General features: G+C 38.7%; 1 protein-coding gene across 5 annotated transcripts in view; it reads left to right on the forward strand.

Moving 5' to 3' along the window:
• PLEKHG1 (pleckstrin homology and RhoGEF domain containing G1) overlaps window positions 1–26,942 on the forward strand; it is a 123,253-nt gene that overhangs the window by 85,890 nt on the left and 10,421 nt on the right. For 4 of the 5 annotated variants that reach the window (XM_015858099.2, XM_015858100.2, XM_032443925.1 and 1 more), the window contains 10 exons: window positions 7,276–7,376; window positions 12,078–12,147; window positions 19,564–19,610; window positions 20,057–20,207; window positions 21,166–21,297; window positions 23,385–23,567; window positions 23,652–23,747; window positions 23,871–23,957; window positions 25,834–25,867; window positions 26,592–26,687. In XM_015858099.2, coding sequence (XP_015713585.1) covers window positions 7,276–7,376; window positions 12,078–12,147; window positions 19,564–19,610; window positions 20,057–20,207; window positions 21,166–21,297; window positions 23,385–23,567; window positions 23,652–23,747; window positions 23,871–23,957; window positions 25,834–25,867; window positions 26,592–26,687 — 997 coding nt within the window. Of the gene's footprint in view, window positions 1–3,521; window positions 3,627–7,275; window positions 7,377–12,077; window positions 12,148–19,563; window positions 19,611–20,056; window positions 20,208–21,165; window positions 21,298–23,384; window positions 23,568–23,651; window positions 23,748–23,870; window positions 23,958–25,833; window positions 25,868–26,591; window positions 26,688–26,942 lie in introns of those variants that run through there. The other variant, XM_015858103.2, reaches the window with a different exon arrangement.

The following is a 26,942-nucleotide window of genomic DNA, read 5'->3' on the forward strand; positions in this document are numbered from 1 at the left end:
ATCTTATTGTACCACTGAATAACAGTTCTTAGTGGCAGCTTCTGGGCAAAATTCCTGTAGCTGTGATTTATCAGTTGATGCTGGCTGATATCTGAAGATAAACATGGAACTTAGTTTTAATCAATGGATTACAACTTCAATAACTTAGTGTGCTGAAGAATATAAGTGGCATTACATATGAGTTTCTGTTCCCAGTGGCTTACCCATATAATCTTTACAGATGATGGACGATTCAGGGAACTTGTCTGTGCATGATCCATGAATCCCAGTTTTGTATTATGAGTGCTTTTAGTGTACCTCTATCAAATTACACCTTGATTTAATTGACAGCCTGCCTTCCAGGGTGTCTTTTTAGGGTGGGAAATTTTGGCATGAAATACCTGCAGTTGAACAGGGGAACATTACTAAACTGTGATTGTATTTCATTCAAACAAAAATTCACTTCTGCTAAGAAGGCAAAATTCATGAAAGCAGTCTGTCCCTGAGGCCCCATAACTAGATCTGCTGAGTGCTGTGTTGCTGACACTGATAAGCTTTAGAACTTTTCAGACTTTGTATACAGTGTCGTGCATGCTTGTGCTTTACACAGGCACAACTGCTTAGTGACATCGGAACCAAAGAGCAAGAGTATTTTAGAGGTGCAAGTCATAGTGTTAGGACTCAGAAATTCCTCGCAGCTAATTTTGGCTGACATATACTCCCTCTGTTGCTTTCCATGCATGCAGAAGAAGCCAGTAGGACTTACAAGATGTCATTGTTTCCAGTCCCTAGTATCTGTAAATGAGGCAGTGTTGTCATATCTGTAAGGTGAGTGAGGGAGCCATGTTGATTGTAGAAAATTTGTCACTTTCTTGAAAACAACTACATGAAAAAAAATACTTTTCTGTTATTCTGTAGATGGTAGTGAAGTTGATGCAATACTCTGTAAAGCACTGGATTCTGCAGACCCCTCACTATGGAAAATGTATGGAAAACTCTGTCATGATCATATTACTCTACAATGCTAAACATTGGAAAGAAAACTGAAATGTGCTTCTCTATTTTTAGTATTTCTTCATATCGTGTTCTAACGAGTGCTCTCTTGCCATCAATCTTTGCCCTTTCTGCATGCAGTCAGTGGGGTATCATCTTACTGGATCATAATGCCGGTTTTATTGCTGTAATCTGTAGGCTGTGAGCTGACTGCCTGTGCAAACTGGCTGTGTGGAGGAAGCTGGCCATAAACAAAGGTGAGCTTATACAGCTTCCTCCACCACCTCTATCCACGTGGATAGATAGGACTGATGTCAGCAAGGAAGCATCTTGCCACTCCAGAGACTGCTGCTCTGCCTGGAAATAAGAAAGGGAACGAGGTCACAAACAAACATTATATAAAACATAGGAGTTTTCAGAGACTCGATCAATAGTGGCACATATTCTCCTAACTGTTCTCCTATGACAACAGTGTTGGGATGCTGACAGAATGTAGGTGGCTGTATAAGAGCCTGCAGAGAAGCTCTGGAGGGGCTGAATTTCCCACAGGGGCAAGACCTTCTCTGCTGGCACTGTCAAGTGCAGATTTATGTTCAAGGTACTGGGGAATGTAAAAGGAATGGGAAAGAAGAATAGGAGGGGCACACGAACTGTACATGCCATGGTCCGTGTGAGGATTTTCAAGCTTCTGATGTCCTTAAAAAAATAGAATAATATGAATAAATAAAATCTGCACTTTTCACTTACAGTAAAAGTTGGAAAGACATGCTCACAGAGATTTCCATCTTTATTGAATTATAGTTTTGCATATAGGGCAGCTATATAGGGGACATTGCAAGCGTTGTTTATTTATTTATTTGTTTGTTTGTTTATTTATGTAAGTTTGATATACTGGCAATGTCTGGAGCAGAAATAAATTTGTTTTGTCAATCAAAACCTTTAATCTATGATTAGAAGTATTTCTGTTAGAAAAAACATAAGTCTTCAGCTGTATTAGCCTACTGTACAACAGCATGATTGTGCTGCTTACAGCCTAAGATAATGGTAGTATTTCTCTTGAGAGATGGAGGTACTGGCTGATAGCTACTGAATTCTAAATGACACAGGAAAAAACATTCAAAAAGTTACCCCTCTCTTTGTTAAATCAATACTGGCAATCTATTGTAGCACAGCTGCTTCTGGTTCTCTGGCAGAGGAGCTCTTGAAGCGGGAGGTTAAGGGCACTAATTATCTTGATAGGTATGAGTTTCTGCTTTTCCAAGTAGGAGCATGTCAGGCTGTCTGATGAGGGCTTAAAGTGGCAAAGTCTGGGAGAGAAACTGAGCAAGCATTTGCGTTCATAGAAGGATGATTTCAGTCAAAATGAAGCTGTCTTACAGATATGTGATCAGTATGACTTTTTACAGGGAATAAAGAGACTGTGGAAGACAAACTGAATGGAAGAAAGTAGTCAGAAATGTGTGAATTTTGGCTACATTTAAAGTTTTACTACAGATATGTCTAAGTAAATCACTGCAGATTATGAGACCTGCATTTAAATGATGGACTTGTCTTCTGTCACTGAAGGGGACTGTAATAATGACAATTATGTATGTATTTTAATGAGAAATCTTGACAGGAGGCTTTGGCAAGAAGTTAATTTTGATTTCAATTTCTGAGTCCTTAGCCAGATATAGCCAAAGGAACCAAGTCAAGAAAGCAGTACATATTTTGTTTACAACTGCACCTTCATGTTGCAGGTTACAGTTGTGCTTTCAATAATTGAGAAGAGCTGCAGTGTGTTGCTTTGACTGGCATTCAGTGTTTTTGGCCACCTGTTGTAGTATTTTTCTCCATCGACAGTGCATTTAGATAGTGCTGCTGTACATTTCAGATGAATCTATATATGCAGTAAATTATAAAAAGGAATAGGAAAAATCAGGCAAAAGGGGCACTGCTACAGATTATAATTACCTCTGTAATGGGCAGAGTGGGGCACGTAACAGCAATTACTCTGTTGTGCAATAGTCCAGTATTGTCTTTGCTTCAGCTGTGGTTTGGTTAAGTGTGGCTCTAGCTAGAGTGCTTCAGACAGGATCCAGTTTGGGCCATATTTTCTTTCTGGCCTGCAGCGTTTTCCTCAAAGTAGTGTGAGAGCATTGCATAGACAGCCCAGGCTACTGGAGTTCATCAGTGGCTCCTCTTATGCCTGACCATCTGATCTGTGCCATTTGCACCTGTGCTGCGTAGAGGGCAGTCAAGCCAAGTACATGCCCACAGGTTTGATGTATCATCTAGGAGAACAAGTTGCCTTGCTGGTATTACAAACCTTGGAAATACCTGAAAATGGGGGCTGATGTTACAGCTCCCTGGATTTAGGTCCAGTTTGATGTTTTTATTACATGTTCCTCCTGCTGCTTCAGCACAGGATTCTCCTGGAGTTTTGATAAGTACCTGTTTCTTTCTTCCTTTTATGTTTTTGGTTGGTTATTTAAATGTTTAGTGTTTTGTGGATGTGCCTTTTGGTAATGGTGTGTGTATGCAACTGCACTGCTTTTCAGACAATTGTGCTTATCTTTGATTTCAATATATGCAGAGTTCTGCTTTTTCGAAGAAGCACTAGAAACTTTCACAGAATATACATTCCTTGCAGGGCAGGAAAAATGTTTCACAAGGTAATATATTTTCTGCTTTATTGTTGTGTTTGTATTTTGTTTGTAAAGCTAAATGTGGTCCTGTTTTCAAAGGAAATGTGGGTGTCTAGGTGAAAATGTTCCACATAAGTTTGCAATTATTTTCTGAACTTGAGTCACGGAAAAAATAATTTAATCTGTGAAAAAATTCTGGTCATTTTGTTCTTTTCTTGACAGTTTTCTCTCATTTCCAATTAATAGGATTGTTGTTTAATCCTTTGAGGTTAGTGTTGTCATCATTTCGTTCTGGAGCTCTTCCTCGAGTGATTAGGGAGGAGGAGGCGGTTGTTAGATGTGAAGCTTCTAGCAGACATTCTTCCCAATAGATTCGGTGTGATGAAAGACAAATGAGGAGAATGTCAAACTCAGCAAGGGAGGCAGAGCTGCCTGGCAAGACCCTTCTGGCTTTTGGAGAGATTCAGGAAATAGTGTGGAAAAATTGTGCAACACTATTAGAGCAAACCTTGCTCCATAAATCAATCTAAGGAGACTGGCATTTATTTTTGTTTCTCCTATAAAGTAAGCTAAATGTTTTGCTGTAACTGCGGAGAGGCAGTAAAATGCTGGCAAAGGCAAAGGTTATAAACAAATCATTCAGTGCTGACAGAGGCTCTGTAGATGATGACAAGAAGCAAATAAAGCGAATAAACCTAGTGTTCTGTTCCGATAAATTTCATTGATTTCTGCACCGTGTCATTACAGCTGCAACCTGCCCTGTTATCTCATAGTTCCAGACCTTTCATTATGGTTTCGTATGATAACAGCTGTTGATACGCTGCAGGAGGCTGCAGTGGCTACCATGGGGGTAAAGTACCATATACTAAGAAATAATTAGGAAAAACCCCATGGCTGTCTAGCTTTGATCTCCTGTCGGTGTCCTTGCAGAGGGGTTGTATGCTGATAGTGTTTAAGTTTCCTGGATGGGTTCATGAAGCTTTTATGACAGCACATACACTCTGTAAAGCAATATAACCTACTCATGGTGCCAGTGCAAGCTGCGTGCTGCCGCACAGTGCTGGAATGTGTCGGGCTGCTTTGTGAAGAGAAGCCGGCGTCCTGCTCCACACACGCACAGAGCTCTGCAAGCCTATTGCTGGGATTGATGTACATGGGTAGTTCAGACCTAGGCCCTGGCAACTGCTCACACCTTCAGCAGTGTGACTGTAACCATCGGATTGTTGAGCAAGACTCAGATCAGTGGCATTAGCACTATTGGAAAGTTAAAACATGAAAGCAGTCCCCCAAACCTGAGTGATTCCCTAACAGTATGAGTGAGATATAAGGTACCTCTGAATCCCAAGCATATTTAACAAATTACTGGCTCCTTTTGCTATAAGCAAGAAAAACCCCAACCATTTATTTCCAGTTTGTCTCTGCTCTGATGCCGGGAGGGGAAGGGGCCTGAGATGCAATTCTGGGGAGCTTTTTGCAGCAGGGAGCGCAGGCTGTGGGTGCGTGATATAACCTGATCCTGGCACATGCTCATGGAGAGCTGGAGAACAGCCAAAGCACCTGCAGGCTTTTTGTTGGCAGGAGCATTAGAAGGTGCCTGGTTCCTTATTACTAACTAAGATTGAAAAGAGTATATGCATGTGGAGAAAAACTGGGTTGAGAGGATGAAAGGAGTACAAAAGATCATGCTTATAAAACTGTCTGAAATACTGGAAAATAAATGACTCTGGACTATTTATTGTTTTGAGGAAATCCAAGCTCCATTTATTCTGATGAATGAGGAATTCCTCTTCATACAATAAACAGACTGTATGGAATTACTTATTGTGAGATTTCCATTTCTCTGCAACACCCTAAATCACAGGAGTTCAGGATGCTCCAGTGCACTGCAGTGCTCCAGTGTTTTCAGATGATCACAGCTTCACTGCAGTTTTTCTGTTCTTTTCTGTTAAAAATGAAATTGTATTAGTGGGCAGAAAAAGTTATTTATTGCTGTCACTGGAGTAGTCCTGAATCTATCATCTACTTCGGCGTTTGACCTTATGTACTACATACTGCAATCCTGCCAGCCTCATTGTACTCATTTTCAGCTTCTGAGTGTAAATGAAAAGCCAACCAAAAATTCAGGCAGCTGCAGGGATGCTTTTCCAGTGACTTACTGCACAAGCATATTTCAAGCACAGGCCTGGCCTACAAGTTTGAAAGAATGTAGAATACAGATGTCCCTCAGAGAAGAGATGAGATGACTTTCTGGGATTTTTTGGTAGTGGTGAGTGGTAGATTTAATTTGGAGGTAAGCAAATACCAAGTGTGGACTACCAAGTAGTAGGATTAGTACCTGTGACTCTGCTGACTCCATCTTATTTGCACAGAATATGTGCTAGGGACTTGAATTCATAATCCTCCTTATGAGGGTATCTAAAATCCTAAGGCCAAACCAGTGGCTGATCAAAACCCTTTAACTACATTGGATTTACAGAGAATAAATTGTGTCCAGTGTGTGTGTTCTGCAATACTTTTTTTCTTTGTGACTCTGCACAGTTACATCTTAGAAGCTTTCATGGTCCAGTTGACATTTTACAGGGTTTCTTCCTTGGAGTGCAGTGGAATGTTATGTTGCTTTTGGTAGGTTGCCACACTACATTGTCTGATCCCAGGCTAAGGGATTTTATTTATTTTTATTTCACATTGTTTCAGCTGTTTTCACTTTTCCTTTATTGTTTTCCGTCCTCCAGCAGAATTTCTTCACAAATGCGGCAGCACATTGGGTTTCTTGGTTTATGAGCTGAAGTTAGTTGAAAAAACCCAATGTGTTTTGGTTTGCTTTTTTTTTTTTTTTTTTTTTTTTTTTGTTTTTTTTTTTTTTTTTTTTTTTTTTTTTTTTTTTTTTTTGCTTGTAGCCGAGGAAATCTTAACACTGTAGCAGCAATAGGTTGAAAGGTGATGCTCTGGGAGCTGATGTCTTATCAAAATGATGGAAAATATGGGGAGGTTGTTCTACTAGAACAGTGTTGATCTGATCTTTCTCTAGCTCTCTTGTACTTAGTTAAAATCACTGCACAAGACACTTACAAAGGTAAAAGCATACATTTACTAACTGTATACACCAATGTAATTTGCAGTGTATCTATATGTGTGGTTACATATGTGTGGTAAATTGCATGGATGCATATACATTGAGATCCTCTGTTCTGTACAAAATATGCATTGCTTTTTCAACTATAGTTAAAAATTCTGTGGTTGCTTTTCTGAGAACGTGTTTCATCCATGCTTACTGCTCTTGATTATATAGGTTTTCTGTTACTAATATTCAATTCTTCATTCCCTATTTATACTTCTTTTTTTTCCTTTGAGCCAGTTATATGATCATTTCAGCCATCATTTTAATGACATCTGAATGCATTTATTTATCAGTAGCAAGAGAAATGTTGGCTGTCCAATCTAAGGACTATAACTTAGCATTCAGTCTTTTGTTATATTCTTGGTTTCAGTGAACAAGTGAGTACTGTTACCTTTCATAATAGAATGACTGTTCACAGAGAGGCTACTAAAAGGTTTACTGTAATAATAATGTGAAACTGATATGAAGGAACTCATCTTGTACAATAAATGTTCGCTCTGTTTACTGATTTAGAAAAGGAGGAAATGTCTAAACGGGTCCTTCTCATTCCTCTTGTAGGATTACCTTGATTGTATCACTGACCAATCCAAACTGCCCCTGGGGACTGAAGAGCGATCAGCCCTGTTTGGAAACATACGAGATATCTACCATTTCAACAGGTAAATTGATGTTTAACTAAATGAAAGTGGGTCAATAGCATGCATTAGTGGGGAGGGAGCAAACCAAGCAAATTTTCTTTTAGCATTTTAATGCAGCCAATATATAAATAAATCGAGAAATGGTATTTCTCTGATTCTCAGGTGGGTTCATTTACTGATACCAGATTTTGTAGCATTTGATTAAACGAATCAAGTTTGTTTTTCATCTACTGTTTCTGTTTTCATGCTGGCCATTTCTATAAATATAAATCTAACCTTCTCCCTGTCTCAGAAAAGCATAATGCAAGACTACCATGAATTACATTCCTCTTTTACCAAAGAGAAGTGTTCCTTCTATATCAGATCCTTTTGTATATTGCCATGCATCTGACTTTTGTAACACTTCAAATTGTAGGAATTGGGCTGTTTAGTTTGAGGAAATGGAGGCTGAGGGGAGACCTTATTGCTCTCTTCCAATATCTAAAAGGTGCTTACAGCAAGAGCGGGGTTGGTCTCTTCTCACTGGTGACAGGTGACAGAACAAGGGGAAAAGGCCTCAAGTTCCTCCAGTGTAAGTTTAAGTTGGATATCATGAAATACTTCTTTACAGAAAGGGTTGTTTAGCACTGGAATAGGCTCCCCAGAGAGGTGGTTGAGTCACCATCCCTGAATATGTTTAAAAAACATTTGGATGTGGTGCTCAGGGACTTGATTTAGCGAAGGGTTGTTAGTTAGGGTAATATTGTTAGGCTGCAGTTGGACTCAATGGTCTTTATGGTCTTTTCCAACTTGAGCAATTCTGTGATTCTATGAAACTGATAGACACTTCATTAAATGAATTATCAAAAATGTGTTCAAGTACCTTTCCATTTATTGAATTTTTTTTCTCGGGATCTTATCAGCCTTCTCAAAAACTCTGCAAATAGAATTTTAGCCTATATTGGGAACTTGAAGTAAAATTTCTCCTGTGTCTGTATGACTTCTTTATGGAAAGCCGTTTCTTAAAGTAGAATTACTGATAATATTCCAGCAGTCCTGCTGCATCTTGTAGGAAGAGCAGCCTCCCTTTTATTAATTGATTTGGAAAGGAGAAATGCCCTCTAAGCCAGCGTTTGCTGCCTTCCTTCTCTGGTCTCTCCTGTTGAGATTCTTTCCAGTGTCAGTTTAGGATAAATTCTTGACCCAGTATCATGATTTCATTCTGAATTGGGAGCTCTGTGGATAAATGTATGAAAGGTTTGTACCTTAACAACCTTAACACCCAGCTGATCATAAGATAGGCCAAACTAAAACCTTCATTGATGGTACAAACTGTGTAATTAGTGACTACTGAAGCATGCATGTACTGTGCAGAGCTGTTCTCTACAAGTGCCATATCCAGTAGTCTCCATGTTCTGAAGTCTGTGCTGGCAGCTGTTGACTTTCTGTTAGGAAGTCTTCAGAAAACCTGCACCTTTAAAGGAAAAGGGTTTTGCTTTCTTTAGTGGAAAGAAAACAGTTTTGGCCACTGAATTTTTGTGGCCATCAAATTATATTAAGGGTACATTTCTTTTTATTTTTTTCTTTTTAGTGGAAGTCTGAACTTTTCAGATTTGTTATATAAAAATGTAGTATACTGAATTATTCAAACAATGCAACCATGAAGACCAGAATGTAATTGCTTTGTCCCTCTTAGTTTTTAATGCTGTGCTCTGCTTGGCATGGGGAGAATAAAGCTTTTTGCTGCTACTTTAGCATTTATGGTTATACTGCACCATGTTTGATCATCAGCTGTTCTTTGTCGTGGGTACAGGACAAATAATGCTGTTCCCATATCTTTTCATTCCTCCCATTTTATCAGAATGTCTTGTTTTATAATAGTGTGGTGATAATATTTACTGAATAAGATGGAAAAAAAGAAGTCTCACTTGACTGAATTGAAAGGGAAGTGAAGTGTTTTGTCTTGAAAACAATTCATATTTCAAAAGGACAGAACATCATAAATGGCGTTGTAATGAGACTTTTACTCATTTGACTTGAAACAAGAATGAATTTAAAGAATGAAAAATTGTTAGTCTTCCTATGGTTACCTCTCTCAACCCAAATGTATTAGCATTAGCTATTGATGATGACTCAGATGAATAGAAATTCAGATTTTTCCAGCTCATAACAACCACTATGGTATAACATATTCTGAAACAGCAGTAGCACTTTTGGCATGCTTCAGATTGAGTTTTGTTCATGATTTGTCTGCAAGAGCATCACATTCCTCCACTGACCTCATGTGCTCTTTCTGCCTGGGCTATTGGCATAAGCAAGTCACAGTTGTCAAGAGTTGTGTTGTTACCCGTGAAAAGTGTGAAACATCTCAATATCCAGGTGAAGGAAATATCTGTTTTCTCACTACCATTTTTACTATCAGGTACTTAGATGTAGAATGATAAACTTGCTCTTTCACACTTCAACATGGCATTATAAGAATTTATTCAAGATTTTCAAGATTCCTGGATATGACAGATTTGTTGATTTTAAGCAGTGGCTGGTTGCTCGTACCAATCCCATTCTTACCATCCAGATGAGACAATGCAGTACAGCTAACAAAATCATCCATAGTGCATCTCTTACATTGTAGGCTTGCACTGACCACACAAGACACAGGCATATTTTCCGCATAAACTTGGACTCTCTGCATGAATATTTGAAATCTTCAAGTGCAACATTAACCATATCCTAAAGGAAAAATAATATGTATATAAGGAGGCAAGTGGGAATAAAATGGCAACCAAGATGCTACATATCCTAAAGCATCAGGAGAATGTCTGCCTGCTGGGCAACAAGAATCCTCTGAGCATGTTCTGTATATTTGATGTCATTTCCAAAATTCATCTGTGGAGAACAGTCATTATAATTAATGGTTATACTCAGCATTGCTACAACTACTTTTTTTCCCTAATTTAATGAGCTTCATGAGTATGGGCTATCAAGCAAGGGTCATTTTTATTCTCACTTTGATGAAGAGAGAATTTGAGGTTTGGAGGTTAAATTGTTGTTATACAAAGTGGCTTAGTGACCCCTGAACCTAAGTTTTTTGTCTGTCTTTGTTCATTGTGACTGACTGCTGATTTCTCCCCTTCCTTCCTCCAGTAATTACAGAAGCGAAGAACAAATCAGGAAACTTTTCTGTTTTACTCCTTTTCTTACTTACACAGGGAATTATTTCTTCTTTGAGGTGGAAAGGGTAGTTCCCTAGATACAGATGTAGCAATATTAAGGCAAAGTGCATTCAGGGAACCAGCTGTGAATTGGAATGATACTAGAAAAGTAGCATTAAATGAAAAATCATCTCATGAGAAGGAAAAATGGTTCATCAAAGAACCCTTTGGTAAAAAATTACTTTTCTTTCTCAGTTTTCTGAGAACATCTTTCATTAAGACTAAAGAATATTAAGATCAAGGAGTGACCTTTGAGGTTTTCTTCTTCTGCTTGAACAATTTATTTCACTGAATAGTTTTTCAAGACCCAGATTTCATATGATAGTGAACATGCTTCCTTGAGTTGCTCCTGTTATAAAGAATTCATTTCCTGTTTGGCATGTCAAAAATATAATTTTTTTTTCAGTAAGGTTTTATTTTTCTGCAAGTAGAATTTATATGTTCCCTTTCAAAAAACATTTTCCTGGCTCACCATCTTTCTTCAGTGAAGAGACCCACTAAATGTAGAAAAGACTTCCTGAGTGAACTTATTACCATTCTTCTTGTATGTGTAATGCATCTCTGTTTCTCATTGGTGTCTTTCAGACTAGCTCCTCATCCACCTCAGTTAAGTCAAACTCCAGGAACAAAGAAAATCTTTATAGGACAGGGCACAATTTAAATTTTGACTTGAATGTGTTAGTTGGAGTACAGGATAAACAACTCTCAGTCTACATTGCTGTGCATATCGTGTAAGAGCTGTTAGTCTGAAGGACAGCACTCAGCTTTACATGATCAGCAACCCATGGACATTTTAATAACTTGAATGTTTGTGTATATGGGAATACCATTTCCTTAGGGTGCTTCAGATAGAAAACTCCAATGGCGCATGTGTAGGGGGAAGACTTCATAAAGCTTTGTGTTTTATTGATGAGAGGGTATTCCAGTGCTGCAATTAATAAGAAGCCAGCATCTGCTAGAATAAATAAATACAAAAAGTAAATTAATGTGGCTTCAACATATTGATAAAAAAATGTGCAGTTTTGTATCTTGATAATGTATTGTGGTATCAGAGTTGGAATTTTTGTGCATGTGCAGATAACAGCTTGACTGTGTGTAAGAGAAAATGTTTTGAGTAGCACACATGGAGATACTGTGCAACTGGTGTGGTCTGAATCTGAGTGCCTGATCTGTGTGGAAGAGGAACAGTGGCAATAACACTGAACAGAGCTAAGATACCATGTTTTATGCGATAGGAAATAGAACAGTATGTTTGACTCAGTCCAATTTTGATCCTGGTTTGAAAGATGGTGCTTTTTTGTAGTCTGAAAAAAAGCAAGGAAGAGCACTGCAGGTCTATTCATAGGAGAATAGGAGGCTTACATTGGGAAATCAGAGGGTTTCTAGTTCCTTTTTTAGGACTCCCTGCATTGTAAGTGCTTTGGGTATCGTTTCCTTGAATGATGGAACTGTGTCTCTGTCTCAGGTACATATGAATGTCTATTCTGAGATGTGCAATAACTGTCTCTCTTTTTCCTATTCTTTGTTTTAGTGAACTTCTGCAAGATTTGGAAAACTGTGAAAATGATCCTGTGGCTATAGCAGACTGTTTTGTGTCCAAAGTAAGTGGCTACTGCAAATATCGGTAGCACAGTACTTGTTGCAGAGTATCAAAGAGTAAGATTAATATATTAATTTTCAAGACCTATAATTTTCTTCAACCATGAAATAGATGTTACTTTATTTGAGAAGTGTATCCGAACTGATGGTGTTATTGATCTAAGATTAAGTTTTAGATCCTTTTTTTGTGGAGCATTACAGGGATTCATTTTTTCCACGTTGTTATTAACATGGTTGATCAATTAGTACTACTGCTATGCTTTGCTTAAAAATGACAATAGAATACAGCTTAGCTGCCCTTTTAGAAAAGGCAATAAATTATTGCCATATTATTTTCTGAAATGATTTTTTTTCTTTTCCTAACTTAGTCTTCCTTTAAAAAGAATGGCTGAAATAATTTAGTTTTTTTTTTGTTTTGTTTGTTTGTTTTAAAAAAAAGACTGACTGAAGTTCTAATGTAAAGACTCAAACCTCAGTCTCTCTGAAATTCTTTGGATTTTCTGACCATATTTATTCAACTGTATAATTCAGAAGTAAAAAAATATTAAGAGAAAGCTGTCAGATGTAAGAGAAGTATGAAGAACCAAAGTGTCTTTCATTAAAGAAAACCCAGAGAGATAGTCAGTGGTAAGGAAAATGTTTGTAATGTGTAGTACAACAGATTAACCTATTTGGGCTACTGATGACTCAAGTTCAATGCAGACATCATGAGAGAACCTCCATTTGCCCAAATGTAGAGCCCAAATATGTCAAATAACAGTACTGCTCCATGACTTTTCTGGGTTAAAAGGAGCAGAGAAGGGAAATCCAGTTTATTAAAAATAGATAATAAAAAATAAATAAAGTAAAATCTGTGTCATATTTTAGACTTCTGTAGTTCAGTATTGCCAGCACCAGCCATTCATAAAAACAGTCCTAACGTATGTATTTAGGACTAGCTGGACCACTCTGTTTTGCTCGGTGCTATTGTTGCACAATGGATTTTATTGGAAAAGGAAATGATGATGTCAGATTAGGACTGCCATTTCATTGAATTACTTACTTGAAATGAGTTGGAGCAAGTTGCTATTTATCTGTCAGCTGATCTTTTGTAAGCACTGGGAGATCTCACTGCATTTTTGCCACATTGCACTGCGACTTCTGGCACATTGTTGTCATTCCAAGCATCCTATATTGAATTTAAGAAGAGTGGTAAGAGCAAATACAAAATTTTGTGTGTGGAATGGAACAAACCTACCTGTAGGTTGGGTCTGAATGGCTAATGAACAGCTCAGCAGGATCTGGATTTGTGGTAGACAAGAGAGCGTGTCAGCAATGTGCCCTTGCAGTGAAAGCCAACACTATCTCCCATGTATGTTAACGTATAATCTGTATTAGCAAAAGTCCAGTTGGCAGATTTAGATAATTGTTTCTTCCCCTCTATACAGTACTTGTAAGACTGCATACTATTGTGAATTTTGGTCTTCTGGTACAAGAAACATACTAGAGTGATCCAGCAGGTCTGGAGGCTGGAAAATGTGATATTTACAGATGTCACAGTTTGGAGTTCATAGATCTTTCTGCCATAGTACATGAACGTATCTGGGACTACTACTGGCTGAGACATTCAGTAGAGGTGATAAAAGTGATAACAGCAAATCCAAGAAAAAGTTACTTCCTCTGTCATACTAGCCAACTGAAAGAAGATCTCTGATGGACTTTCTGGCCATTAGTTCCAAAATCCATCTGCGTATCATCAATTGCTTGTGCTTTTTGTTCCCTCATCAAATGTTTTTAGAATTTGTATTACTGGCAAGCAACTGCCTGATGGCTCAGAAATTGCTGGAGATTGCAGTCCTAATGAGCGTTTCTTAACTTCATCCAGATGAGTGCAAATGCTTAAAAGAAAAATAAAACAATACCACAGTACTCCATAGTTCTGTTTTTGGCTGTGAAAATGTCATTACAGTATCTGGTGACTGTCTTAACAGACTCCAGTTGTCCATTCTTGGTTGCTTGTATCTTCTCAGCATTGAGTACTGGAAATAAAATAGCCTTTTTTGGCAGCACAATCCCTAAAGCCTTACGGGATTTCAGCCATTTATTGTTTGATTACTTTGAGTGTGCTAGATCTTCACTGTGACTTGCGCACAGGGATAATATTATACTGAAGTCATAGCTCACAGCTTTAGCTAATGGATGTAGCTCCAGTGGAGCTTCTTAAATGTTTTTAGTGGAACTGTGCTTTGGTTATGCTAACTCTGGTTCTAGTGCCATTTTTTTGGGGGGGGGAATGGCTTAGTTTTTAGGAATTTTGAATGTATAATCAAGCTTTCACTGTAGGTACCATGTTTGCTCTTTGCATTTCATAAAACTCAGTAACTGAATAAAGTAATTGCCATTTTTTCAGGGTTCGTGTGAAGTGACACAAAATTGATTTTCATGAATAATAGAATAGTTATGATTAAAGTAACTGGAGCTTTTTGGAACTAAAACGCCATTATGGTAAATATCTAGTGGACTTCTTTTTGTAGCATCTAGTTTGGGACTAGTTTTGATGGGCTGTTTCTTTGAATTTGAGTATGTTACTTGGTTTTGCTTAATAAAATTTGTTGCATAGCTTTTCATTCTTCCCTTGTGCAGTCAGATACCATTGTGTTTCCTGTGTAAGGCACACATGTTTAAATAGTAAGCAGCCTTGCATCTTTTACTTTTGAAGGAAATACAGTAAGGATTATCAATTCACATTAGCATGCTTTGACAAAGACCCATGATTGTGGATTTGAGTCTTTATCGTTCATTGTGTTCACTGCCCAAAATAAATAGCTTCTAAAATGGTAGCATTTATTTGTTAACAGACCTCAGCAAGATGTCCTCAGGGTAAACAAGCCAGTAACTTAAAACTGGCTAACAGTTAAAATAGCCATACAAAGATGTAACACAGTATAAATATTTTGTAACAACTTACAGTATTATACTAATTCCCTCTGTTTCTGATATTTTTAAATCGGTTATCACCCTGGACACAATATAGACACAAATGCGGAAAAACACACTTAATTTGCAATTTGATTGTGTATTACTGCTTTTAACTATCTGAGATACAAAAGAGATGAATGGGTATTTATTTAATCAACATGGAAGGGCTGCTGCACTGAAATAACCTGCCACTGAGAGTTGCAATGCACTATTGTAGTTTCTACCAGCCCTTAGACCTTCCTTGTCATTTAGAAGTACTTCATTAACTCTGGTACATTAAACGTCTTGAAGATGTTTTGCTGATGACTGTAATCGGAGGCTGACAAAAGGTTTCAGAGCAAGCTTCTCTACAATGTAATTATTCATATATAAGTTTGTTTATGTGTTTTCTTGCCAATTTGGTCTTTCATTTTTGTAGTAATGATGCCGTTGTTAATTAAAAGATTGACTTCAGTATTCCACAAATTTGCATTTTAGTGAGTAGCTGTAGAGGAAAACTTAATGCTGGCGCATGACTCTTCTCACTCAGCACCTCAGAAATTTAGAACATATGTTCTCTGAAAGACAAACCAACAGCTTAACCAAGGGGAAAGGGAAAATTACTCTAATCTAACATCTCATTAATGAAGAGGAGATCCAGGCAATTGGCTTCAGCTTACGCTCTCACTCAGCTCATTTTTTCAGTCTCAAATTTCTTTTAAAGTGCCTTTTATGGCTATAAAAAAGCAAAGTGCACCAAGAGTTGAGAGGAGATCACGGATGTAGCCCCGTGTTTGGCTCCTCACTCCACACGCAGGAGTCACACTGTGAATTGATTGAGCAACAGGGGACAGCTAAGTATAGCTGGGACCCTGTTGTGCTTGGCTTTGCTCTTCAGGGTGACTTGTAGTCAGTGCAAATAACTTTTGGCTTTGGTCTCAGTGTTTTTATCCTCTGCCCTAAAAGCTTTGGGCCTCCAAACTAGAAATGGTCTCTGGAGCAAGTCCAGCCTCCCAGCAGAGATCACTTTTAATCTGATTTGAAGACAGCTAAGGTGAATGTAATGTCTTTTAGACTGGGTAAGCATAAAACTGGTCAAAGAAATGTTGATGAGTGTAGCTAATGGCTACACTTAAAGTGCAAAAGGGTTGATAGAAATATATTAAATCCATATCAATTCCAGTTCTTCTGTTGTTTCTGAATGCAGTATACTGCACTGGCTTTAGCCTGCATAGCTTTTGCCCTGATATGCCCCAATAATTCAGGGCTCTCTCTGGGAAGTCTGCTGTAAAGTATGTAGTATCAGCCATACATGTAAACTAGAGGACTCTTCTTGAGATGCAGAGGTGCAGGGTAACCAGGTAGTCCATGGGAGAATGGTCATCCTGACTAGTGTGGATTCCTTCTTTGGGCTGAGGAAGAACAGTTATGTGGTTCTTGGAGGGTGAATTTTATAGTTTAGTTTAGACAGTTTAGATCAGTGTGTTTGATTTATTATAAAGTCTCAGCTGTATTCTTTGATTGAGGTGGAGAAGCAACAAATTATCTTCTAAACTATGTGTCTGAAGGATCAGGCCCAGCCAGTGCAGATTCAGGAAAGTTAGATCCTGCTTGGCCATCCCGATCTCCTTCTATGATTGAGGGACCTGCTTGGTGGATGAGGAATGTGCTGTTGACATAGTCAACCTAGACTTCAGCAAAGTCTTTGACACTGTCTCCTACAGTATTCTCCTGCAGAAGCTTAGCAGCCCATGGCCTGGGCTGCCACAACCTCCTTTCTGGTCATTGTAGAGAGCTGAGTGTGTAAGTATATATAAATTTTCACAAAATGTTCTGTACTTTGCTTGTGAAGTCATTCTGTAAAGTACATCATTCAGTGATTGTAGCCATGGGAATTTATCACAGTTTATAACAGCAAACCCCTAAATGAAAATATTAGTATATGGTATGGAAAGCTGGACACGAGCCAGCAGTGTGTACTTGCAGCCCAGAAAGCCAGCAGTATCCTGGGCTGCATTAAAAGAGAGATGAACATCAGGGAATGGGAAGAAATTGTCCCCCCTCTGCTCTGTCCTTGTGAGTTCCCATGCGGAGTACTGCATGCAGGCCTGGAGCCTTCAAGACAGGAAGGATGCAGAGCTGTTGGAGCAGGTCCATAAGAGGGCCACAGAGATGATCGGAGGGCTGGAGAGTGAAGAAAGGCTGAGGGAGTTGGACTTGTTTGGCTTGGAGAAGAGAAGGCTCTGAGTAGACCTCATAGCCACATTCCAGTTCTTGAGGAAAGCATATAAGCAGGATCTAAGAATGAAACCACATGGAGGAGTGGCTTTAAACTAAAAGAGGGGAGATTTAGGTTGGATGTTAGAAGGTAATTCTTTACTCAGAGTGTGGTGAGCATACACAATAGGTTGGCCAGACTACTTGTGGGTGTCCCATCTCTAGAGGTGTTCAGGGTCAGGTTGGATGGAACCTTGGGCAGTCTGATTTCATGGGAGTCAGTCCTGTCCATGGCAGAGGGTTGGAACTGGATGATCTTTAAAGTCCTTCCAGCCCAAGCCATTCTATAAGCCCATGAATCTATATGCACATGTATAATAAACTACCTTTCTCCATCATGCTGAATTTCATCACAGTGCTTTCTCCTAGGTATCCTAACATGTTATGAGTACTAGCTAGTTTGTTGATTGTTGTGTCATGTATGCAGTGCTCTGAGTTTCATTAATGCTTGGTTTTGCACTGGGACGGTTTGTAGCTGTCACCACAAGTTCTGGGCTTGAACACTAATAAGTTGTGACAGAAACTCATTGTCTTTGCATGTGAACACAGGGCATATGTAAACTGCCACAAAAACCAGCTGCGACAGCAGAATTAGTTCAGGCATGAAAGACCAAGCTAAATTGTTTGGCCGCATTGTATTAAGACCAAATTTAGTTGATTGATGTCTAAAAGAAGAGCAGCTTAAAGAAATAGAAATTTGCAGCATGCTAGGGAGTAGATGGGGGTTGTAGTCCCCAAGGAAAACATTTGTTAGAAGTTTGCTTGACTAATTTTTTCAAAACAGTTCATATTGAAATTCAGTAAGGACATTGAAAGTAATTACACTGAGGTTTAGTAACAGTGCTTCATCCACGGTCATTGTGAATCACTGTTCTACTGGAAGAATGGAAGGCGCAGTCTGATGTATGAGGGAGAGGGGGAAGGGAAGCACTTCACCTGCCTCTTTCTGATGAATAGCCAAAAAAATAAAAAAATCCACCCAATAATGGGAAATAATAGCCTCAGCCTGCATCAGCCCTCTCTCCTGATGCTCTGCACTGGGCTCTGGATATTTAGCTTCACCATTCAGAGCTACCACTGCTGGGAGGGTGCCCAGGGGGCACAGCTACTGTGGGGCAGTGGGTCACAGTCTGTCTTTATGTGGATGCTTTATGTGGAAGGCAGGGTCTTGTTTACCACCAGAGGACACTTTTTTATTGCTTTAGGGCTCAGAAAAGAAATCACCGATTTCAGGATTACCTTGCAGTTCTGCAGTGCTTTCTTACTCTTTATGACTCCAACATGCTGCAGAAATTGTGTACTATTTCAGATAGAAACTGATAGGCAGACATAAACTTAAAGCTTATGGTAATATTCCTGGAGACTTGTTCCGCGTAGGATTAAATGATGATAATTGAGAAAGAATTTTATGCTGAGGAAGAAAGAAAGGAAACTTAGACTCTTCACCCGAGAAGCTTGTCAGCATTAAGTGGAGTATTTCTCAGTGTCAGGCAGATGCACAAACCCACCTAAATCTAGTTACAACTTGTTTTAGTAATGACTTCCTGCTTTCATAGAGTCATAATTTACGTGAATATATATATATATTAAAAAACTAAAACTTTTGTGGCATCTCATTTTCATGCTTAGACTGTGCTCACACCTGAAAGTATTTATAATAGTTTGAAAATCACACTGAACATATCCCACAAAACTAAATTTTATAGGCGTGTGCTTCAGCACACACAAAACTCGGTACGTTCAGTTCAGTTGCCTGAAGGGAATGTGTGTGTCGTTATTCTCTAAAAGATGTAGAGTTTGTCATTGATAAATAGTCTGGATTTCAGGTGACATCGTAATGGACCATGGAGGCTGTGTTACAAAGCCACTTACCTTAGGAGGCTCTGATACAAAGCCACTTACTTTTTCTCTGTTTAGGTTTTCTTGTTCACTTGGTTGCTTTGGATGTTTTTTTTGTTTTGTTTTGTTTTATTTTTTTCTCTCCTTTTTTTCCCCAGCTTTTAAGGAAAATCCTCCAAAAAGAAAAAATGAAATTCAATAACAAGGTCTATGTTAACTTTAAGATTATTACAGTGAAAGTGGGGAACTCACTGATCAGAAACTGAAGAATGTGTTGCCGTGGTGTCATTGTCTGTGCCTTGCTTGTGTGCTAGCTGCTCATATAGCAAAATCTGAATATATGTAAACCTTTCCTCCCCATGCAGAGTGAAGATTTCCATATATATACACAGTACTGCACCAACTACCCAAGGTAGGAGTTCTGCATTCCCTGTCTTCATTTGTCCCTTGGCCAATTTATGTAATGTGGGTTGTAGTGTATTAAATATATATCTCTCTAAATGTCGTGCCCCCACTCTGTCCTCCTGCAAATTGGAGGGAAGAACATGGATGTTAGTTTTTAAAACATGAAGAAAACAAAAAAATGGAAGATGCTCACCTAACGTTATACTTCGATGGACCTTGTCATTCATTGCTATTGCTCCTTAAAAAATGATGGTCTTCTACAGTGCACCAAATATTTAATTCCCAGTGTTAGAAGAGTGCCTGAATGTCAGAAGGAAAACGCAACTAAGATAACTTAAAATAAGAAATGCTGGTTGGATTAGGAACCTGCAGTCCCTTTTTGTGAGGAAGGAAAGAAATGATTCTGGTTCTCAACTTTACCTAGAGACTTACAGATAGGTATTATGTTTTCAGGTCAGTGGCTGTGTTGACAGAATGCATGAGGAACAAGACATTGGCCAAGTTCTTCAGGGAACGGCAAGAAGCACTGCAGCATTCCTTGCCCCTGGGCTCCTATCTCTTGAAACCTGTCCAGCGAATCCTGAAGTATCACCTGCTCTTGCACGTAAGCTCCCATTTGAAATACATCCCGCTTAGGGCTGCTGCACTGCAGTGTTCCTGCCTCTGATACAAGACTTCATGGCTGGAACAATTCTGGGGTTTTTTAGACACTTTATTTTGGGAGTGTTTGATTTTTACATATGGCAGCTCTTTCTGTCTTCATAACATATGCACGTGTTTTAACTTGGAATGTCTGGTAATTGTTTTAGACAATTGAATCAGTCTGTGCATCCAAATATTTACTTTTTTTTTTCTTTTTTTGTTTTTTTTTAAATAAATTTTCTGTAATTCTGAAGTTGTTTGGAAGATTATTCTAATGAATAAGCAATTTTGTACAAAAAATATGTATATATTCCAATGAAAAGAATTTTTTTTCCACATATTGCACTGCTGGGACTGGTTGAAAGAAGGAATAAACACATATAAACATCCCTGATTGGTAATATTTTTGTGGGATGGTTGAGGAAGTGGGAATTCTTTCCACGTTCAGCGAATTGAATTAAGCAAGTTTCGGAAATTCCTGCTTTATTGTTGATGTTTTCCACATATGTTTCCTATTACAGAGTCATGTTCTAGTGAAGTGTAAAGACACTGATCCTTATTTAAAATGCCCGGTGCTTTTCTTCTCTCCAAGTGTAAAGTAATGCCTAGTGTACTCCCATCAGTATTTTGTAAACATGTAGATACATCCTATGTTTTAAGAAAAGCCATTACGCATTGTCTCTTCCTGTAAGCATGCTGTGTTGCCTTTCTGTGCCTCTGTTTGTATCAGCTGCTGGAATTGTGGTCACTGCTGAGCTATCTTGTGTTAATCAAATTGGTAATTGCATGCAATAGAAGTGGAGGCAGAAAGATGGCAGTCCGGTGATCGCAATGGAAAGACAAAATATTACAGATAAAATATAGTCAGTATTGCATCAAGCTGGGAAAAATCATTTAGAAATTATTTTTTCTTGTTGTAGGAGATAGAAAATCACCTTGACAAAGATACTGAGGGCTATGATATAGTGCTGGATGCCATAGATACAATGCAAAGAGTGGCATGGCACATAAATGACATGAAGAGGAAACATGAACATGCCATCAGGCTTCAGGTGAGTTCTCAAAGATATTTTATTAGCATTTCTGTAAGCTGTTTTTGTCAAGCTATATGCTGTCAGCATTTTTTGGTTTATTCTTTTTCTTTTATCTTTGTCAGTCAGAATTTAAAGTCCCTTTGAATATGCCTGTGGCTGTTTGATCTTAGAAACCATGGCCATAGCTGCTGCAGGAAAATCTCAGAAATCTCTTCTCTGCAAGCAGCATCCTGTACAGCACTTATTTTGCAGTAATATGGAACTTGAGATAACTTTTCTTTCTTCCTTACCCTCAATTGTACAGCACTGCTGTACAACCCTAGGGCATGTCTTTGTTCAGAAATCCTGTGGTTTCCGATTTCTCCTTTTTGTGCTGATTAATTTTGTTTTGAGACACTTCTTGTGCTTCTTCAAGTACTTCCCTCTTGGGCTTCTGAAGACTTTTTTTTGTGCGTGTGAAAAATATAAACCTAGAAACACGATAGCTAAGAAAAGGTTAACTTCACTTCGAGTGACAGATTTTAGAGGAGAAAGCAAAAGCTACACTGAACAATTTTTTGTCAAGCGTAAGCTACTTCATAGGCTTCTTACAGATCCATCATTCTGTTTCAGGCAGTTTCAGACATCCTGAAATCGCCATTTTACATTAAATTTTTGTCAGCAGTATTTATATTGCTGGAATATAGTTTTTTTAAAGTTAATAAAAGAGTTTAATAAGTTTGCACCATTCCAGAAATCTGTCTTATGTAATTCTTATATTCCTTCATGTCTTTTAACACAAACCGTGCCTATTGGCCCTCATTTTTTTTGTTTATATGCAGAGGGAATAGGGTTACATTTGATAATGCTTTGCCTGCAGCGGTATAACCTTTGCCACACATTGCTGGAAATGCATTCTAATGACTTCTACAAACAGTTTGCTATAAATCTGACTAAAGATAACCAGTATTATTTGGCAATAAAGAGGGCTAAATGCTCTTGGAAAAGTGCATATTATAAATTTATTAAGAGGAGCTGGCAAATGTATGAGCATGTGGAAAACGTTTGTGTTACCCTTTCTAAAAGTAAAATCTGTTTCTGCAGCCACAGGGGGGATAGGTCTTCTGTGAGTTCTCACACTGCCATTGTCTGCAGTTCTGAAAGTACTGTAACAGTGATTCCAGCGCCGAGCCTCCCTGGACACTGGTGAAACTGATTGCTGTGCTATACTCCAACTTATTTACAAGTTCCTTAAGGGACCTTAAAAATGCAATGTTTTGTTATGTTTTGTTGTTTGATTTTGCATGTAGTCCAAAATGTGCTGCTCTGTGCATTTAGATTTTCTTCCTTGCGTATGTCCTAGGCTGCATTTGGGGTCAAATGTACCAGTAAGATTTATAGCTGATGTATGCGGTGTCTTAAAGTCCAGCCCAGAATGAGGAAATCTGTCTGCTTTGCTAATGCTGCCCAGGTTGAAGTCCAGTGGGAGTTTTGAAAGATTTCCATACTTAAGGTTTAGTCTGCTCTTAGTTTGCTGTATTGCACTGAGATTTTCTATCTGTGCCTCTGACAGAAAAAATGAGCATCATAAAGAAACAAGAATAGTCTTAGACAAGTAACCATTTTTTTTTTTAAGATCTTCTTAGATGTATCTCTTTTTTTCCCTTAAATGATAAATAAAGTGAGAAATATCTATGTTATGTCTACAAAAGATTACAAGTGCAGATGATTCTTGCCATCTTTAAATGCTTGGTTGACCAAATCACTTCTGGTCTTTTAGTCTTCTAAGAAACATCTCTACAACACCTCCAGGGGCATCTGCTCTGGTGATCCTATCAGACACAGAGATACAGGCAGCCCTGGGAAACTCCAGGCTCTTCACAGAGTTCCCACAGACAAAATCAGGATTCAGGAGGGCACGCTTTAGTCTGTGCTTAGCATCAGGTGTGCAAGCACCTGGCTGTGATTTGCACCTAACCCAATAACCTCAGTACCAGCATACAGTGACTTTGTGTTGTTGAGTGTTATATAGGAGAGCAGGAATGGCCTCAGAAGATTGATCTTTGAATCTATTTAAGTAAAAGCTCTGATATGCATGTCGATTGTTCTCCTTTGATCTGTTGCAGGAGATACAGAGTTTGCTCACCAACTGGAAAGGGCCAGATCTCACTAGTTATGGGGAGCTGGTTCTGGAAGGCACGTTTCGCATTCAGCGTGCCAAAAATGAGCGCACATTGTTCCTCTTTGACAAGCTGCTGCTAATCACGAAAAAGAGAGACGAAATGTTTGCATACAAAGCTCACATACTGGTATGTCAGAGAGCAGATGATCGTGTGCTGTCTCTCAGTCTCTGGAACTCTTGTATGATGTGCAGTGTCACCTCTCTGTTACAGTGTGGGAATCTTATGCTGGTTGAAGTAATACCGAAGGAACCACTCAGCTTCAGTGTCTTCCACTACAAAAATCCCAAGATGCAACATACAGTCCAGGTATGACACAAACCTCCTTGCCTACTGCATAGCCTGATTGAAGCCCATGTGCTATTCCTGACCCTGCATAGTGCAGGAATGTTCTTTCTTGTGTTGCTGATATTTTTATTTTATTTTGATCAGGCAAAATCACAGCAAGACAAACGGCTTTGGATTCTTCACTTGAAGAGATTAATTCTAGAAAATCATCCTGCTAAAATTCCTGCCAAGGTAAAAATAATAAGTAGATAAATAAAACTCAGCTCCTTGAAAGTGCACATGTAGTACATGTCAGTTTTGTTAGCTGCAAGATGAGTTGCAGACTAGTGCAAGTTTAGACTCCCGGATATTGATATGTTGTTTTCTCATATCTTTGAAAGTCCCTAAAAAATTAATGGAAAGATTCCACTAGAAGCATCTCCTGGAGTTGGTGCATGAGTAGAGGAATTTAACCAGGTTAGCAGCATTACTGACCACATCATGATTTGCCCACTAGGACATGAGTAACAGCAGTGCAGTGTCAGAGAGCTCTACTGGAAGAGCATACCTTGGCTTGAAACTGCCTGCCTGCATGACACTCAGGTGTGCTAATTGTAGCATGTGTAGACATTGTCAAGCTAGTTTTAATCTGTCCTGGTTAGATAGCATAGCAGTGAAGGCATTTGTAGCATGTGCATCACTTTGCAAATGCACACACCCATCCTGAGCCCTGAATCTTTAGCTGGAACACCTAGGCCCTTTTTTTGTGAGCCAGGAGGTATTATGACAGAGAAAACAAGGCACAGTTCTGCATTTTCTCATAGTTGTCAGATACCAACAGACACAGTCTTAATAGCTGTTATGCCTGCAAGTAGGGAAATCTGGTCCTTTTATTTATCAAATCCTGTCTTAGGCATTTGGGTGATGTTTCCCAGTGTAACTTACTGCATCTTCACACAGTCAGAGTTAACTCCATTCATGACTCATGTCAATGACTCTATGGAAGCAAGATTTTATTTCTGACATTTTTTTTTTCACAATTTTTTTTTCTTTTCTATTACTATTTTCACTGATTTTTATGCTGTAATGTCTAAAGAAGTGTTACCTGTGACTGGCATACATGGAGGTGTATTAAGTAACATTTTCAACAATTAAATAAAAGGATTAATTAATGAGGAACAAGTCATAGTTGCTTCTAGAAATTCTTCTTATACATGTGTTTGACCGATGTCACTGAAGATGTAATGATTATGCTGGAATTCATGCTTACAGTGTGAATCTTTGTTGCTATCTATTTGATTGTAAAGGGAATTGCTTCAGCATGACTTCATATATTTTTTATAACTTATGTGGATTTTTTTCTCTGTGGATTTTTTTTTTTAATCAATGGAAATTACATCATAATGCAATTGTCAGCTCCGGGAAATGGTTTATTTTGGGGAAGAAAAAGCCTGACTAAATAAATCCCCGAGATCTGCACACATGTTTTGGCAAATTCGTACTTGCTATTCATGAGACTCTTCTCTGCCTGGCCTTTGAGGGATTTAATAGTAATTCACACCTGACACCTGGTGGAAAGTTGCTGAACTACACCCAGAGAGGATCAAACAGGCTATCTCAGTTATTATATTTCAGTTACATTTTCTTCCTGGCTGATGCACTTGATAAAAAATCCTGCTTATTTTCCTTAAAGAAAAAAAGTAGTTTTTGGTGGCTAAAATCCACTTGTATGCATCACCACCTCCTCCGGTAACTCTCCATCTCAATGGGTACCATAGGTACGCAGTCCTCCCTTTCTACTGCCAGAGTGGAGGCAGAGTTGCCATGTGCAGCGAACAACAGGTTGGTTTTTTTTTTGTGGTGCTCTGAAGATAAACTCCACTAATCTCCTGCCATCAAAACTCTTCTCAATGTATGACATGTGTGAAGCATAGAGAACAGGAGAAAATGGCATTGCCAGCGTTATATATTAGTTCAAAAATTAAACTTATCGTCTGCAAAAAAAAAAAACAAAAAACAAAAAACAAAACAAAACAAAATAAACAAATTTATAACATGTAACATAATTAATCCTTCAATCTGTAGTTTATCTTTTTCAATTTTCCTTTTTTGTGTTCTTCTCTTTCAGGCCAAACAGGTGATTCTAGAAATGGATGCCATACGTAAGTTGGTTGTTTTTTGCTTTCATTTTAAAAAGTGAACAAAACTGTCTTCAAAACCTTGGCTTTGAATGTTGTTTCTGTCTGAAATGGGATAAGGTCATGTTTATGTTCCTTGAATGATGACACTGGTGGGAAAAAAGTAAAAAATGCTTGTAGATCCTGTGGGACTCTCTCGGCATTGCATTGATGGATCTTCATCCAACAAGTTATGTCTCATGATTAAAAAGGAAGAGGCAGATTAGACCTTCTGTAAATACTGGTTATTCTGTTTTTCTTATTCCATGCTGACTAAATGCCTGCCCTTTCCTGCTTCTGCGGCATAAACCCATTCTGACTACTGAATAGAGATTTTTTAGTCCTATCATATGTACCTATGTACATACTGCTGATATGACTTTGTCATGCTGGCAGACCTGCTGCTGGATGACTTTGAGGGCAGCCACAGTGTGCTCAGACTTAACTGGGAGCCCAGAAGGGGCACTCAGCATGGGCTGCCTGTGCTGGCTACGCTGTCATCCAAGTGGTACATTGGTCAGGCTTGTGGCTGTGATGGAAACCAGCTGCATCCGTAGTGCAATCACAAGAAAGCTTCATGCTGGGACTCAGCATTCTTGAACTCTCCACAGGTTTAACTGTGTGAATCACACTGGGAAGATAGCACTGCCCCCAGGGAGCTGCTGAGACCTGTGGAGTTAACACACTTTTGCCTCTGCTTATTCCACAGATCACCCAGGATTCCATTATAGCCCTGAGGGAGAAACAAAGTCATCGTACCAGCCGAAAGAAGGCACTACTCAACAGAGAGTGAGAAGGAAATCAGGTGAATAAACTCATTTTAATAAATTAAGATGATAAGGAAAAGCAAGTTGGATTGTTTAGGGTTGGTTGAGTCTGTGCACGTAACACTGGTCTTTAGCTTACACTCCACTGAGATTTTGCAGAGCTCAGTAACTCTGATGTGCAAGTGAAATATCTTATTAACCTTTGTTGTTTGTGCAATTTAGTTCTTGTATCCACCATCTGCATTTCATTTCATGAATATACACTCCTAAGGGTGGATGCATAAACAACAGTT

The sequence above is a fragment of the Coturnix japonica genome, chromosome 3 (assembly GCF_001577835.2).
Source record: "Coturnix japonica isolate 7356 chromosome 3, Coturnix japonica 2.1, whole genome shotgun sequence".
Lineage (NCBI taxonomy): Eukaryota > Metazoa > Chordata > Aves > Galliformes > Phasianidae > Coturnix > Coturnix japonica.